Source organism: Monocercomonoides exilis (genome assembly GCF_001643675.1).
Source record: "Monocercomonoides exilis strain PA203 chromosome Unknown scaffold42-869251, whole genome shotgun sequence".
NCBI classification, from domain to species: Eukaryota; Preaxostyla; order Oxymonadida; family Polymastigidae; genus Monocercomonoides; species Monocercomonoides exilis.
The window spans coordinates 517,592-535,115 of record NW_027150587.1 but is presented as its reverse complement, the minus strand read 5'-3'; the positions used below and the strand labels follow the sequence as shown (position 1 = coordinate 535,115).

The 17,524-nt window shown below is 39.3% G+C and overlaps 2 protein-coding genes across 2 annotated transcripts; both read right to left on the bottom strand.

Moving 5' to 3' along the window:
• Positions 1 to 292: 292 nt before the first annotated feature.
• Positions 293 to 6,770, bottom strand: MONOS_7725 (uncharacterized protein; the record flags this gene model as incomplete). Its single annotated transcript, XM_067878072.1, has 2 exons — positions 293 to 6,359; positions 6,606 to 6,770. The coding sequence occupies 2 exons, from the start codon at positions 6,768 to 6,770 to the stop codon at positions 1,287 to 1,289; spliced, it is 5,238 nt and encodes a 1,745-aa protein (XP_067722361.1). The 3' UTR covers positions 293 to 1,286.
• A 4,016-nt stretch (positions 6,771 to 10,786) lies between these two features.
• On the bottom strand, positions 10,787 to 16,935 carry MONOS_7724 (uncharacterized protein; the record flags this gene model as incomplete). Its single annotated transcript, XM_067878071.1, has 2 exons — positions 10,787 to 16,098; positions 16,446 to 16,935. 2 exons carry the CDS (start codon positions 16,933 to 16,935, stop codon positions 10,787 to 10,789), a joined length of 5,802 nt encoding a protein of 1,933 aa, XP_067722360.1.
• Positions 16,936 to 17,524: the final 589 nt, after the last annotated feature.

Here is a 17,524-nt window from a genome sequence, read left to right as displayed (position 1 = left end):
TTTTGTTTCCTATTATTTTTGTTTGTCTTTTTCTTTTTTCATCATTTCGCAAAATGCAAAATACAAAATGCAAAATGCATAAAAAAAAGGTGCTGATAAACAAATGACTTTTTTTTTTAATCTTGATAAAAATAAAACAATGAAATAATTGCAATTTTTTGATTTTCAATGTGAAAATGAATAAATGATTCATTTCTCATTTCTATGTTTGCACAATCTCACACAAACTTCCAAAGTCAAGAGTGAATCAAAGCAATTGCAAAAATAGTTTATGCACACTTGAACAATTTTGTTTTTTTTTATTGTTGGTAGATCAGCCATCAATTGCGTGTTAAAAATAATCTTAATTTTAAATGAACAAATCTGAAAACTTACAGAATGAAAATAAAATTCAATCAAAATGAAAAAAAAGGATTTGGAGATATTTTTCATTTTTCACCCCCAAATCAAAACATTCAAGTTGAACATTCATTTCAACAGGGAAATAAAAACAAAACAAAACAATTAACAAATTTCAGAGGACTTTTTGAAAAAAAATTTAAAATTTTTATCACATGATTAAACAATAAAACAACATTGATGTTGCATGCATTTCGTCAGTTAAACTTTGAAATCAAATTAATATGGAAAATAAAAAACTGACTTTTTTCAAACAGCAAAAATAATTTCTAAAAAAAATATGAAAGAAAAAATAGCTGAAAGCTGGAGTCAGAAAGCAAATGAGCTAAATATACAATCTGAGTATCATTTTTCAAAGAAATGAAAAGAAACACAGACCAAGAATGATTGGGTGTTGAGAAATATCAAAATTTGACACAACTACATGCAAACAACATACTAATAAATGTCAACATCAAACATATTAACATCCAAATGACTTATAAAAAAGAAATAAAAACTTCACAAAAATATGTGCTTACGCTGTCAGAAAGGCACATGCATCCGATTAGAAAAGAGAAAGAATGAAAGAAAAAAAAAGAAATGGTTTATTCAAAATTAAGACGATAAAACACCCCAACAAAATGAAGATAATGATGATGGATATAAAATAACTGAAAGGAAATAAATAGAAAACAATGCAAGCTCTTTAAATGTTTTCACATTAAGTCTCCAATGCAACTTTGCAATCACCATTTTTGTAATAAACTTCAGTGAAAATAAAAGATACCTCATGCATACAGACAAGCTACATATTCTATCACATATTCTAACCCCCTCCCACCTGCTGCTATCAGCATTTTCATTTTATTATTTCTATGAAGATTGCTATTGATGCTGCAATGATTCTAATTCAGCCCAAATGCAGCCTCAGCAAACGTGATGTCCTCGTCACTGAAGTGGATGTCAAACAGCGATGCAAGCTTTCTCCTCCCGACTGCTTTCGCCACCTCGTTCTTTGAGCGCAGCTGGTCTCCAATCAGTGTCAGCCTCTGTCTGATCAGCGTGTGCTCCTTCTGATGCTTCTCTGCCCCAACATAGCTCCTCTCATCCATCTCCTTTTCCTCCTCCCCAAACACCTTCTCCACAGTCGACGTCAACTGATAAAACTCCGAAGTCACCAGATCAATATGCTCGTTCTGCTTCACACACACCAGCAGCTGCTGCACCGCATCCAGAACAGCCTCTCTTCCTCTGTCAAACGAGCCCTGCCCTGTCGCCATCGATTGCAGAAACTCAACCTCCTTCTCGCCTTCTCTAGTCGGAAGCAGCTCAAACAGCTTGCTCGACACATTCTCCACAAACCCAATCTCTCCGATCCACCTCATCCCGTTCACAAACATCGACACAAAATACAGCACACAGAAGCACACCACAGCAACCGTCAGGATCGTTATCGACTCCTGCACCTCCTCCTTCCCTGTAGCCAGAATCATGTTCGTCATCTTGTTCATCCCAGCCACGATGTCGTTCCTCAGCGACATCAGAGCAAAACGCGCCTCAGCATTCATCACATTCACCTCCTCAACATCCATCTTCGAGATCCTCTCCAGATTCACTCTCAGCCGCGCCAGCAGCGTCGTCAGCCCGTATATCGTTCCTTTCACCCCGTACATCCGAAAGGGGTCAGCCTCCGAGCAGTCGTCAGAGTCAGCAAGATAGCACTTTGCCTCCTTCAGAAGCATATCACGGTTGATGGCGCTGTCCATGCGCTTCACAGACACCGAGTCGTAAGTGTAGTCTCCCGAGTGCGAATACTTCGAATCGCCAAAATGGCAGCCCAGATGCACCGCTTCGAAATAGCGCGACATCGGAACAAGCAAGTCGCGGGACACAGCCGGTGAGCCTGAGCAGTGCGAAGAGCTGTTCAAAATGGGATTGTGCGATGTGGCAAACGTGACGGACTGGTCTGTCTTCAGCAGAGCCAGCGGCTGAAGCACAGTCAGCAGCAGATACTGGATCTGGAACAATATCGATGCACGCATCCCAGACAGGATGATGTTCGCAGAGGTAGGTTTGAAACTATTCACAAAAATGCACACCAAAGCAATCGTTGTTCCAATCGTCACAACACCAAGCACTGCTGAAAGAATTGTGGTGACAAGAATTGTTGGCGTGACAGGACTCGGCAGCTGCTTGTATGCTGCTTCCAGTTTTTCCATCTCCTTTTCCATTCCTTCTTCCCAAGCTGCATCCTCAACGGCATTTCTTATCAGTCCCATCTGCCTGCTCTTCTCTGCTTCTTCAGTGTCTTCCTCATCCAAGCTGCATTTGGCTTCTGACATTCCTTTTGGCTGAACTGGAGCCAAAGGCACTGTTTCTGGAAGCAGCCCACTTTGCTCATTCGAAGATAATTGGCTCTGACGGAACAGAACAGGCGATGCTGCAGGAGACAACAGCTTCATCGTGCTGAAAGCAGGGCTGTTTTCATATTCCATGCTCGAAGATTGAGTGGAGAACAACCCGTTTGCAGACGCAGCGGAATGAAACTGACTTCCATTTCCATCAACATTGGTGCTTCCAATGCCATAGCCATTTGAATATCTGCTTCCAGTCGAAAGAGCAGGAAAAAACTGAATCGACTGTGCATCTCTGGTCAGATCAACCCCCTGGCTGTTTGTGTTCATCTGATGTTTGCTCATCGGAAGCAGTGAATATCCACTTCCATCAAACAAAGGCACCGGCTGAGGCTTCAATACACTTCCAATGTTTGTTGGCTTCGACACATCTGTTCCGCCAATTTCTTTGAAATCCTTCTCAAATCCCATCTCCTGGCCAACATTTCCATTGACGCTTGTCTTGAAATTCTGATGCTCCACAAGCAGAGCATCGTTTCTCGACAGACATGAAGGAAGTTCGCCTGTTGCCCCACCACACACACTTTTCGACTTGCTCAAAGAAGACATGACATCTGATGGAATCGATCTGAGTGATTTTGGAGATTCAAAATGAGGCTCATATTTCTGTGTGCCTTTCGCGCTCTCTTCGCCCATTCTCGGAGACATAAAATGCGATGCACCAAAAGTCAGTGCTGTCGAAGTCTGCTCTCCAAAAAGCGATTTCGAAGAAGAATACGAAAGCGAGGTGTCGTTGTTGGACTCGCACAGTGGCTCTGCCCCAGGAAGCATTGAAGGTGACGATCCAGTCACTCCAAGTTCTCCTTCAGATAAGCTCAGAGCTGGCAGATACTTCTTCTGCTGCTGTGATGTATTCATCATCTGCACTCCAGGCAATGAACTTGTACTGTTGCTGTTGATGTTGTTCCAACTGCTGCTCCTGTCTGTGAGCTTCTCCTCAGCCAGATGGAACGGCTGAACAGAACTCTGCTTGCTTCTCTTTCGATGCGAACACTGCATGCTCTCGTCCTTCCCTTCCTCCATAAGCAGCGACCCAGCCTCCTCCCACTGCTCGTCTCGGTTGCTCCCACAGCTTTCTGAACGTTTCGAGTCCTCGTTCTCCCGAAGCAACGCTGTCACAGAAAAACAATCCTCCGAATCAACATCGTCGGCCCTCAGCAGCCGCCGGATCACACTCTGCATCTTGCTCTTCGGCACATCCAGCATTGCATGCAGCGCTCTTTCCCTGTTCTCCACTGCTATCCTCGTCACCTTCACAAACAGCACCAGCTGCCCAGCTGTCAGAGGACCCAGGAACAGCACGATGATCAGCACAAACACTGCAACGATCTTGTCGCAGTCTGTGTTCATCAGCTCGAAATACGACATGATCACCCGTTTCGCCCCGTCCAAGATCGGCACAGGGCAGTTGAACACCAAATACTGCATGCTCGGCAGATAGTCTGGATCCTCCGGGCGTGCTTCCATGTCTGAAATCGAGAGGTGGTGGATCATCTGCGACAGCGTAGACAGGATGTCGATCATCGACGTCGGGTGGAGGATCTGCTTTTTCGTGTCCACCACCTCCTCTGTGCTGCCGTCTGCCTGCGTCTCGTTCTTCGTGGTGAATATGAACACATACGTGTCCACGTCTGCTGTCTCCCACGGCTCCGTGTTTGATGTCGTCTCATGCACCCTCCCCAGCATCGATGCCAGGCTCTCCGATGTCTCCCGCAGCATCTCCAGCAGCTGCGTCTTGCGCACCATCGTCGGCGTCCACTCGTCCACAGCTTCCTGGTTCTCAAACTTGAACCGCACATCGTACACAAAGAAGTTATACGCGATCGCCGCAGAGCGCGCTGTGTGGTACGACAAGTCGCACACATTCCGCAGCGTGTCCAGGTTGTTCTGATACGTATTCGACATCACCACATACACAACCAGTCCCGCTGCCAGCGCTGCTATCCCCACCAGATGCAGAGAAACCACCGCACACTTCATTATTCCCAGCCTGGTGCCTCCACTCATGCTCTTGTTGCGCCCTCCCATCATCAGATCAATAATCATCATGTCTTTCCTCTTCTTCTTCTTCTTTTTCTTCTTCTTCTTCTTCTTCTTCTTCCTTTCGCTCTCTCTTTTGTTCTTTTCTGTATCATTTAGCGCTTTCTGCAGTTGCGCCTCACTTCTCTCCAAATTCGCCATTTCGGACAACGATTGGTTTGCTCCCAATTTGCCTTCCAACCCTCTTTGTGTGCTTGTGCTTTCGTCTCCTCTCCCTGTCTGCACCTCAAATCTCCTGTACATCGCAACACGAACAGAATGAGATTCACATTCAGCATTGGCCTCTCCTTCAGCTCCTGTTTTCTTGCTTCTCTCGCTTTTCTTGCTGCCCATGTATTCTGTATCAACTGCACCCAGCGGGAAATCTGGAAGCGTGTCAGTCGATGTTGTGGCTGCTGTATGTGTCTGTGTCATTGTCGTCTCGCTGACGGAAGTCGACTCCTCCTCAATCCGATCCGCTCTGTTCAAAATCATCTCTGCCTCGTCCTCGTCGTTGTAGATGTCCAGCAGCAGGCGCGCATAGCTCCGCAGCACCGCCGTGTTCTGTCCGTGAGATGATATCAGCTCCTCATAGCTCTTTCTGGCAATGTCTTCATTCTTCACAATCAAATTCAGATGAACTGGAATCGACTTGTAGTCTGGCTGGATTGCTGTCACGTTCTCGAAAAAGTCCTTCATCGCACTCACAGCCATCTCATGGTGCTTCTCCGCTTTTGCCAAAAGAGAAGTGAAGGCAAACGAATTCAGGTCGCTGGCTCCGTTCTGGCTGTTTTCTCCACCCGCTCTCCCGCCGTTCTCCTTCGCCTTGCAGAACAGCACAAAGCTCAGAAACAGACTCGGAGACAGCGTCCGCGCCTTCCGAATGAGCATGCTCGCTTTCATGTGGTTTTTTCGATATGCCGACAGAAACGACGCATACTGGAAGCACAGCATGCTGCTGCTCTTGTTCGTCTTCAGCCCCTGTGTGTACACATAATCTGCAAACGTCAGATGCTCCATCGTCTGATACTCCTCCTTTTGCACAAATCGCAGCGACGGCTCGATTCTTTCGGGCCTTTTCAGCGAAGGCAAAGTCAAAGGCAAAGACGGATTATCGCTGCTAATCTCAGAAACCTGACTCCCAAAAGCCAACAAAAGATACTTTTTCTCTCTCGTTTTTCGGCCTATCTTCGGAAGCACCACTGCGCACACAACAATTCCACCAATCAACCCAACAGCTTGAAACACAACTGTGATAATCCAGTTATGTGTTGCCCCTTCGACTGCATATCCTACTTCACTAAACAGCCTCAAGCACCCAAACATGCACCATTTCGCGCCCATGAGTAGATTCCCCTCCAGCTTGTATATCGGCTGGACACACACAAAATACACGGCCATCGCCAGAGAAGAGCCAATCGTCACAGCTCCTCTCCAGAACGGCCACCCATACAGCATCCTCATCGCAAACACACACCCAAAAGCAATACACGAATCCACTCCCTTCCATAGCCCACTCGACGACGACATCAATCCTCCATATTTCTGATTGTTATTGAAAATCATATTGTTCACCATGAAACACATCAACAACAAATAAAAAACTGTAACTATTCCAAAACAAAACCCCAAAATCGAAAGCAAATCACCCAGACAAACACCCTCATATCCTCGGTGAAGCATTTGCTTTCCCGAGTGATAACAATCAAAACCAGTGATACACAAAGAAATAAACGGAATAAATAAAATGGTAAATGTCAAATGTGTTATCCATCGCAAAAACGATATTACCCACGGCTGCGTCCCAGCAATAACGCCCTGAAAAGCAGCCACAGCCAGCAGATACACATCAAGCAAGATCAGATATCCTGCACATCCCATAATCACATACGAATTCATTTTTCCTGCTACTAACCCAATCGACGTCCCGTCCAGAAAGCACAAATACTGAAACATTTTCATTCAAAAATTCAAAAAAATAAACCATCCGAAAGAGCAAAAGAAAAAATAGTATAATAAATATTTTTCGAAAAAAAATTTTTTTACTAATTATTTGTTAAAAAAATTCATACATAAGAAAAATGGTTCACTGATTGTGCAGGAATGTCAATTCGAAAAAGGCTGATCGTCATCATCTGGAGCATTGTCACTGCCCAAACGAATATTTCCCATTTCCTGCTTGTGTGTTTTGGCTGATTGTAAAGTGGCGAAAAAATGGAGAACAGAATTGTTTCGAATTTGTTCAGTCCTTCAGATTGGGAATAGCCAATTGATAATCCGTTTGAAATTGAACTCCTCGATTTGATATCGTCTTTCATTTCTTTATCTGCTTTCGAAGAGAGAACTTGTGCGCCTTTTTGAAAAAATGACTGTTTTGATCAAAATGAAACCCACAATTGCTTTGTGTATGGCATTCCGTTGCCATAACATGATTTATCTCCATTAATATATTTGCATATTATTATGAACGTTTGCGTTTTGGATTGTTTTGGCGAGCAAGGGAATAGAGATAAAAAGGGGAAAAATCAAAAAATGAACGAAATATCGTTCTCTGCAAAAAAAGTAATAAAAAGAAAAAGAAAAAGAAAAGAAAAATACTAAGAATATAAAATATAAATGAAAAAAACATGTTTCGGAAAAAAAAATAGCTTGATGTGCTACATTTTTGACAGTTTCCAAGATTTTCACCAAAACAAGAAAAAAAGACTTTAATCACTTTAAGCGACTCAAAAACTTACAATTTAACCCAGAAAAACAAGTTTTCATTTTCTCTCACGTATCGCTTCAATGAACATTTTTTTATTGAAGATGCAATCTGAAACCTTCGGTCGTTCATTAATCTGAACAAGTTTCCTTTTGTGTTTGGCGCTTAATGTTAAATGCATCGAAAATGAAGAACAAATATATTCGAAAATTCAGAAAACATAATTCATTATCATTTTGTCACACTGGACCTTATATTTAACTTCAGGTATTTTCATTAACAAATTATGCACTTTTCATTGATTTTTTTGAGATCAAAAAACACAATAAAAATGGTTCCATTTTTTTTTTATCATTCTTGAAATGAAGGAAAACTTGATGTTTTGATTTCAATGATGCCTGTTCACAGATATGAAAATCAAACTTGTTTTTGAAATCTGAGAAAGCGAAATGCATTTATTAGTGAAGCATTTTTTCAAAGCCTTGATGGAAAAAAAAATACAAGAAAGTCTGAATTTTCTACCGAATTAACAAACATTTATTAATTGTTATCTTATTCCAAATGAAATCTGTCGTTTCTTTAAGACAAAAAAATCTATTTAAAGAAGAAAGAGAAAAAGTTTATATATGGGTAATTATTTTTGAAATCATATCTTTTTTCGGGGAATTGATTTTTCAAAGATTGTTAGTTTTTTGTAAGAAAATTTAAAATTCAAAAGAGAAAAAGCATGATAATTGTTTATAAAAACAAAAAGTTATAAAGAATCAATTATAAAAATGTATTCAATAAGCCTTTTAACTTTTCAATTATTTTTTTTTTATTGATGATCAAGATTTATTTTTTTGACCGAAATTTTTGAATGAAAATTTATGCTTTCAAAAATAATCACACAAATCGAAATCATCGCACTCATCATTAATAAAAATGAATCCACACCAAAAAGAATCTCTTCCACAAAAAGTTGATATTCAACAATTAGCTATTCGAAATGTGCATGTTTTCATGCTTTTTTTGTGAACTTCTTCGACATCTTCACAATGCCAAAAATTATTCTTCTTCATTGATATTCAATACCTGCTAATTTTATCATCTTCTCTCAGATACAACCAAAAAACTTGTTGTGCATCCTTCCGATTCACCAGCCGGATTCAACAAAACACCAGTGAACATGCCAGATGCCACATTGTATATTGTAGTTGCAACTGATGGATATTCTTTGCCAAGCATCGTTTTGTGGCCTTTAAAGAAAATACCAGCCGAACTGCGTGTGATGCTCAGCTCTTCAATAAATATTTGGGATGACAACGATGGCTGGATGACCAACGCAATATTAAGAAGATATGAAGAAGATGTTCTCCTTCCAGGAATCGTGAAAATACGAACTCTTTCTATCTTTGATGAAGAAAGATACATCCTTCTGCTTGACTCTCATCCATCAAGGTTTCAGCTCGAAATTTGGTAAAAATAAGCTGATTCCTCTATCTACGTTGTGACTTTCATCCCTCACAGTACACACCTCACTCAGCCTCTCAACCGAGGAATATTTTCCATCTTCAAAAAAAGAATTAACACAAAATATGAAATTCCTTCTTTTTCATCTGTCTCTCTTCGAAGAAAAGCAATAGCTGATGCCCTTCCTCAGGCTTTTCAAACAGCATTATTGCATGAAACAATTGTTTCTTCCTTTGTCAAAAGTGGAGTGATATCAAATCAATGGCATGCTGTTCTTTCCACGTTGCCAGATGAACCTTCTGTCACACTTGAGAAAAAGAACTACAGATTTGTTTTTCATGGAAAAATTACAACCGACAAAGATTTTTTGGATAATTGAAGAAATCAAATGAAAATGAAAGAAGAGAAGATAATGAATGATGATAATGAAAAAACAATGGCTATTAATTTGTTTGAGGATGAAAAACCAAAGAAAAGGAGAATTCCACGAAAAATTGTGTTTTTTGATGATTATTCTGGAGATGAAAGAAAACAAGAAAATTCCAGAAAAATAATCAAGAGAGAGTTGATTGACTTCACAGTCAAAACCGGAAATGATCACATCGAATATAATCGCATTCGTCAATAGTCACATTTTTCTGTGCAATAACATTTTTTCCTTTTTTTCATTCAATTTCCATCCCATATAATCACAGGGCTGTAAATATATATTCTCATTTTTTTTATAATTTTTGATTTTTTCAATGAAAAATCGATTTTTTGATCAAAATTTTCAATTTTTCTCTTTTTCAATAATGTGCTCATATATGTAAAAAATTATATGTATTTATGATCAAAATTGTTCAAACAAGTGAAAAATGTGAATTTGTGAAGAATTTCCAAAAATAAATAAATCGACCCAAACCTAATTGTTTCTATAATTCATTATTAATTACTTCTGTGTAAAGCATCATCGTGTATAATCACAATCGGATATAGTCACAAAAAGTTGTACAAAAACAGATGTGATTATATCCGGTTTTCACTGTGACAACTGTCAAAAGAATCCATTCCTTCAAAAAATTAAACGCTTCCACTCGAAGTTTCTCTTCTCAAAGCTGCATTTACGCAAAAAATTAGCAAGCCTTCAAATAAGTGACACTTGAAATATTTGATAAAACTCATCATCTTTTTGTTGAATTAAATTTTGATCTTTGTGCCTTTATTCGAACTTTGGAATATTTCTCGATAAGGGAAAAAATCAATTAATTATTATTTCCTTCATCACATATATTTTGCACCAATTCAAAAATTGATTTTAGAAATAACTTTTTATTTTGCTTTGAATTATTATTTATATTATTTTAAGAATTGTCCTTACACAAAAGAATTTAAAGTTGAAGAAAAAAATAACAAACAATTTTTTATTACATTAATAAAATAACTCAATCAAATCCAATAAACAATCTAAATCATATATAAGTTTCACAATTCGATTTACAGTTCTCCATTATTCTCTCCTCTCTCTCTCTCTCTCTCTCTCTCTCTCTCTCTCTCTCTCTCTCTCTCTCTCTCTCTCTCTCTCTCTCTCTCTCTCTCTCTCTCTCTCTCTCTCTCTCTCTCTCTCTCTCTCTCTCTCTCTCTTCCTCTCTTCCTCTCTTCCTCTATTAATCTCTCTCTTTATGACTCTCTCCTTTACTCTCTCTTCCTCTTCATTTATAAATTAACAAATATACCTTTCTCCTTTCCACTTTCCCCTTTCCCCCCTTTCCCTTCTTCTTCATAATCTTCTTCTTCTTCTTTCTTTCCCCTTCTTCTCCTTCTCTTCCTTTCTCCTTCAATGCCTTCCAATCATTGCCAGCAGCGTGGCTGAAGAAGACGTTATTCTCAAGTCGCAGTGGTGACAGTGTGCAAACAGCGCATCCAAAAAGCCTTCTTCTTCGAGAGACCACAAGACAGGGAATAAGAGAGGAGGGAGAGTATAGAAGGAGGAAGAGGAAGAAGAGGAAGAAGAAGAGGGAGAAGAAGAAGAAGAGGAAGAAGAAGAAGAGGGAGAAGATGATAAGGAGGAAGAGGAAGGGGAGGAGGAAGAAGAAGAATGAGAAGAGGGAGAGGAAGCAGAAGCTTTTGCAGAAAGGAAAGGAGACAAAGAACTTCCGTTTGAACGTGCATGTTTCGAAGAATCTATTTCCAAAGAAGAAGAAGAAGAAGAAGAAGAAGAAGTGGAAGAAGAAGAAGAAGAAGAAAATTGATTGCTCAATTTGAAGTCAGAAGAGAAAGAACGAGAAAAGCGAGGAAGGAGACGAGGAGGAGGAGGTTGAGGAACCTTCTGATGAGAAGTGAGGGATCTGCTGAGACGAGAAAGAGGAGCGGAAGAAGAAGAGGAAGAAGAGGAAGAGGAAGAAGAAGAAGAAGAAGAAGAAGGTGTTGATGTGTCTATATGAAGAGAGGAATTCAATTCATTTGTATCTGAAGCAAGTGCATCAGAAGAAGAAGAAGAAGAAGATGATGATGATGATGAAGTGGCTGTGGAAGACAAAGAAGAGAAAGAAGAATCAAGTTTGGATGACAAAAGAGGAGAAATAACGACATTTTGAGGGGGAAGAGGAGAAGAAGAAGAAGAAAGTGATGATGATGATGAAGGAGAAAGAGAAGAAGAAGAAGAAGAAGAAGTTGTTGTTGTTGTTGTTGTTGAGGATGGAGATGTTGCCGATGAAGATTGATCAGAAGAAGAAGAAGAAGAAGACAAAGAAGCAGAAGAAGAACATCCAGGAGCAGTCTCATGTGTTTCACTTCTTTCCTTCTCTTTTCTTCTCTGCACAAAAGCAGAAGAAGCAGGGCGGAAAGCGGCTTGTTTGACGACGTCTGTGAGGGAGAGGAGTACGTGGAACAAGATTTGTGTGTCAGTCTCAGCAAAAGCAGAGAGAATGGAAGAGAACGAGGAGAAGACACGTGTCTGGATGAGGAGGTGCATTTGTGAGTGGGAAGAGGAGGAGGAGGAGGAAGGGGAAAGAGAAGAATGTGAAGAAGAAGAAGAAGAAGAAGAAGATGATGATGATGATGATGAATGAGCTACAGATGATGTATTGTGAGGGATGTAGAGAAAAGAGGAAGGAAGAATAAGTCTGAGGACAACAACACTTCGATATCTCAGTTCTCTTGGTGGATGGAAATAGAAGCGAGGAAATGGAAGAGAAGAAGAAGGAGAAGGAGAAGAGGAGGAGGAGGAAGAGGAAGAAAATGTTGAATGAGAAGAAGAAGAGGAGGAGGAGGAGGATGAAAGAGAAGAAGAAGAAGTAGGTGAAGATGACCACGATAATGATGAAAGAGGAGAAAGAGAAGGAGAAGAAGAAGATGATGATGATGATGACATATCATTTGTATTTGAAGAGCAATTCTTTTGAGGAAGAGGTTGAGTGTTTGAAAGTTGTTGTCTTTCGAAGAAGACGTTTTGAAACAAATCGAAAGCAGACGAAGAAGACAAAGCAACAATTTGATAGAGAAGAGGAGAAAAGAAGGAGGAAAGAGAAGGAGGAAAAGAAGGAAAAGAAGAAGAAGTAGAAGAAGAAGAAGAAGAAGAAGGAAAAGAAGAAAAATAGGAAGAAAAAGAAGCAATAGAAGAAGAAGGGAAGAAAGAAACGGGAGAAGAAGAAAGAGAAGAAGGAGAAAGAGAAGAAAGAGAAGAAGAAAGAGAAGAGGAAGAAGAGGAAAGAGAAGAAGAAGAAGAGGAGGAGGAGGAGGAAGAAGATGAAGAATAAGAAGGATGATGAAGAATATGGTGAATGGAAGGGGAGTTGCAATAGATGATTGAATGAACAAGCTGCAAAATGGAAGAAATCCAGTCAAAAAGAGAAGAAAGATGAGAAGAGGAGAAGGAGAGGGAAGAAGAAGAAGAAGAAGAAGAGGAAGAAGAAGAAGAATTAAAATTCTTTCTTTTCTTCTTTTTTGAGCGAGAAGAAGAAGTAGGAAGGGTCAGGATGAGGTTGTGAGGCGAGAGAGAGAAAGAGACAGAAGCAGAAGAGGAAGAAAAAGAAGATTGGGCAGTTGATAATGAAGAAGAAGAAGGTGAAGGAGAAGAGGAGGAGGAAGAAGAAGAAGAAGCATCAGAAGAAGAAGAAACAGAAGCAGAAGAAGCATTAGCAGAATTCACTTCCTTCTCAAACGTATGTCTGAGAAAGCTGTTAATAGCAGGAGCATTAAGATATCCATTTTGAGTGTTTTGTGTGTTTTGTGGTGGATAAATGGAAGGAGAAATGAATGGAATGTGGGAAGGAGGAGAAGAAATGGTTAAGGAACGAGAGGAAAGAGGAAGAGGTGTGGGAGGGTTGGAGGAGGAGGAGGAAGAGGAGGAAGAAGAGGAAGAGGAAGAAGAGGAGGAAGAGGAAGAAGAGGAGGAGGAAGAAGAAGAAGAGGAGGAGGAGGAAGAGGAGGAGGAGGAAGAGGAGGAGGAGGAAGAAAAAGAAGGTGATTTAGGAGACAATGGATTAAATGAAGAAGAAGAAGAAGATGATGATGATGATGAATGATATGAGGCAGAAAAGGAGGAAAGAGGAGAAGAAACAGTTGTGGCTGAGCGGACAATGTGCAAAGAAGAAGGAGAAGGAGAAGAAGAGGAAGAAGAAGATAATGATGATGATGAGGGAGATGAAGATTCAAGTGAAGAAGAAGATAAAGAAGAAGAATTGACAGCAGTCGAAACAGGAGAAAGTGAAGACTTAGTGGGAGAAGATTCCATCCATTGGAATGAAGAGATTGGCTGAGGAGCAGAAGGTTTAAGAGAAGAAGAAGAAGGAACGGAAAGAGAAAGAGAGCGAGAAGAAAGACGTTTGTGAGGAAGAATGTTGGAAGAAGAGGAAGGTGAAGAAGAAGATGATGATGATGATGAAGGAGAAGAAGAGGAAGAGGAAGAAGGAGAAGAAGAAGGAGAGGTAGAGGAAGAGGAGGAGGAGGAGGAGAAAGAAGAACAAGAAGAAGAGCGAAGACCGAATGGAGAGGAACGCAATGAAATTAGAGAAGATTGTTTGAGATGATGTGAAGAAGAAGAAGAAGAGGAAGAGGAAGAGGAAGAGGAAGAGGAAGAGGAAGAGGAAGAAGATGATGATGATGCTGATGAAAGTGGTTGTGATTGTGATTGTGGTGATGATGAAGAAGATGTGGAAGAGGAGGAGGAAGTGGAAGAAGAAGAAGATGAAGTGATAGAATCATTTTCAATTGTTGTGTGTGTGTTTGAAATGTCATCTAAATTTGATTCATTTTGAGAAATTTGAGAAGAAGTCTGTTGATCTGCTTGTGATTGAAGATTGGATGGAGAAGAAGACGATGAAGATAAATTCGAAGAAGAAAGAGAAGGAGAAGAAGAAGAAGAAGATGATGATGATGATGAGAAGGAGGAGGAGGAAGAAGATGAAGAAAGAGGAGGAGGAGGCGAAGGAGGTTTCAATTGATTCTGATGAGGAGAAGAAGGAAGAGAAGGAGAAGATGAAGGAGAAGGAGGAGAAGAGGAAGGAGGAGGAGGTGGTGGTGGAGGTGGAGGAGTAGGAGAAGATGTGAAAGATTCAGAAGAATTGGATGGAATTGAAGGAGAAGAAGAGGAAGAAGAAGGAAGAGAAGAAGGAAGAGGAGGAGTGAATGGAGAAGAAGGGGGAGGAGAAGGTGTATGCAATTGAGAGGAAAAGAGGTGGGGGTGGCTGTGTCTGTTACGTGAAATGAAAGAAGGAGAGGAGGAAGAAGAGGAAGATGATGATGATGGTGGTGGTGATGATGAAAGAGAAGAAGAAGAAGAACAAGGTGGTGGTGGTGGAGGAGATGGGGTGAGTGAGAAGGGGAAAGAAGAAGAGGAAGGGGAAGAAGAAGAGGAAGAGGAAAAGGGAGAAGAAGAATTTGAAGAAGAAGAAGAATGATAAGGATGTTTTTGTGAGTTGGAAGAGAATTTTCGGAAGGGAGGAGCAAAAATGGAGGAAGGGGAGAAGAGGAGAAGACGCTGGGAATCAAGAAATGATTCGAAGGAAGAAGAAGAGGAGGAGGAGGAGGAGGAAGAGGAAGAAGAAGAGAAGGAGGAAGAAGAGTAGGAAGAAAAAGAAGATGAATTGTTTTGGAGAGGAGGTGTATATGCAGAAAGAGTTGAGTAATATTCAATTTGTGTGTCACCACTTTCTTGTTCAGTTTGATTATTAAAGCTGTTTTCATTGTCTTTATAATTATCATTGATATTGTAATTGTCTTTGTTATTATCTTTTCTTTCACAATTACTTATGTTTTTTTGATTACCCTCACATTTTTCATTCACGCTGCTTACATAAGCAGCATCACCTGTGCTAACATCACAAGCAATATGATTATTATTAATATTAATGTTATTACTGTTGTTACTGTTATTGTTATTATTATTCCGATCACCATCATATTTAACATCCCTTTGGCTATTATTATTATTATTATTAATTCTTCTATTGCTCATTGTATTGTCTGTATCATTGTCTTTATTATTATTATTGTCAATACTTTGTTTTTCAATTGTTTTTTGCTTCGTTTCTCTATCTGAATCACTTTCATCAAGCTCAACTTCAACCCAATCTTCTTCTATGCAGAGGTCGTCATTGATTTCATTGTCATTTATGTCATTTCCTTTCTTCTTTATCTTCTTCTTTTTATCTTTCTTTTTGTTCTTTTTCTTTTCTTTCTCCTTAACTGCTTTTTTGCTTTTTTCTTCTTCTTCCTCTCCTTCCTCTTCCTCTTCCTCTTCATCATCATCATCATCTTCTTCTTCTTCTTCTTCCTCGCAATAATCCTCTTTCTCTGTGAATATATAATTATTCTCATCCACCTCTTCTCCTCTTCCTCCTCTTCCTCCTCTTCCTCTTCCTTCATTCTCTTCTCCTTCTCCTTCTCCACCTCCTCTCCACCTCCTCCTCTGCCCTTCCAACCCAATCCTCCAAATGGCTCTAATAGCAGACACCGCTAAAGACAGCAGCATTGATGCTAAATGGAATATATCGCACTCTCTCATCAGGAAATGTTTGATTGACAGCTGTGTGGACGAGAGAAGAGAAAGAAGCTGCAAAGAGGCACTGGAAATAGGCACGTAGCGATTGACGATGTAAGAGGCAGCGAAGAGATGGACGTTGGCGGAGAGGAGGAGATCTCGGTTACCTTTGAAATATATATAAAAAATAAATAAGATTGGAAATTATTAAATATTTAGTTAAAAAAAAAAAAAAAAAAAAAAAAAAAAAAAAAAAAAAAAAAAAAAAGAGAGAGAGAGAGAGAAGAAGAAGAAGAAGAAGAAGAAGAAGAAGGAAAATATAACAGTGAATGTGGTTTTGAATGGAAGAAGTTATATGGAAGAGGAATTATATTTTTAAAGATAAATTTCCATTTTATGTGTGTTTGAGTTATGAGTGTGAATTTTGATCATTAACAAAAAGAATGAGAAAGATTAATAATATTAAGAAAATGAAAGATATGGAAGGAAGGAAGAAAGAAAGAAAAATACAAACCAAAAAAGAGAGCAATAGTTCCCAATGCCTTCAAAGTGTCGTGCAGTTGTGTGGGGTCGTCAATTATTCTTTGCATCGACAGGTCTTTCATCAGCACGCTCACAACTTTGCACAAATACTCGTCTGGGATCTTCTGGTATTTGAAGCCAAAAGCCAAGAAGCGAGCGATCAATGAAAGAACTTCATGATTGTTATCTGGTCGTTGAAATAAACGAAAAATGGATTGAATACAGTCAAAATCTGTTAGCGTTGAACTAAAAAGATTCATTGAGAAGTTGTCGGTAAGCATGGCTCCCACTTGTGCAAGCTTTCCAAGAAGGCGCAAAGATGAAATTTCACTTTCTTTCTTTCCATTTGCAATGAATCCAACAAGAGTAATCACATTTTCTTTTGTAACAATCTCGTTCAATTCATCTGCATCGAGTTGATTCGCCATCATTTCGACAGATTTTATTGCTTCAATTTTTGCTGTTTCATCCTCTGTTTTCATTTGGTCAAAGAATTCTATTTTATTAAATATTCAATATTTTTGTTTTTTCATATAATTTGTGGCAAAAAATAAAAGAAAGAAATTGACGAACGTGTTATTGTTTCAAGTGGTAATTGAACTCTTTGGGACGTAAAGCCATAACCATCTGAAGCAAAATAATGCGACGAAGTTTGCACAAAGCACTAAAAAATTTTATTGCATTTAACAACCATGAAATGATGCAAACCCAATCCGAACCAACTTGATCAAACGTACACAACTCTGGAAATTTCTCATCCTTTATCGCATTTCCGTCAACCGCATTTCCCATGAAATAACAAAAAAAAATTTTTTTTGTTGAATATATAATATTTTTTTGAACTCTTATTTGTGAATTGTTGCAAAATTTTTTCTTTAATAAAAAAAACTTTATTTTGTTCCAAACTTTTTCTCCATCATCTCATCACAAGTCAAACATTCCAATGCACAATAATGAAAAAAAAAATTAAAAAATTTGTGAAAAACACAAAAAATAATTAAGTGGAACAAAATTAATAACGCAAAAAATTTTTTCCCGATTGCTCTTTTATGTGTTTTTATTATTGAAACA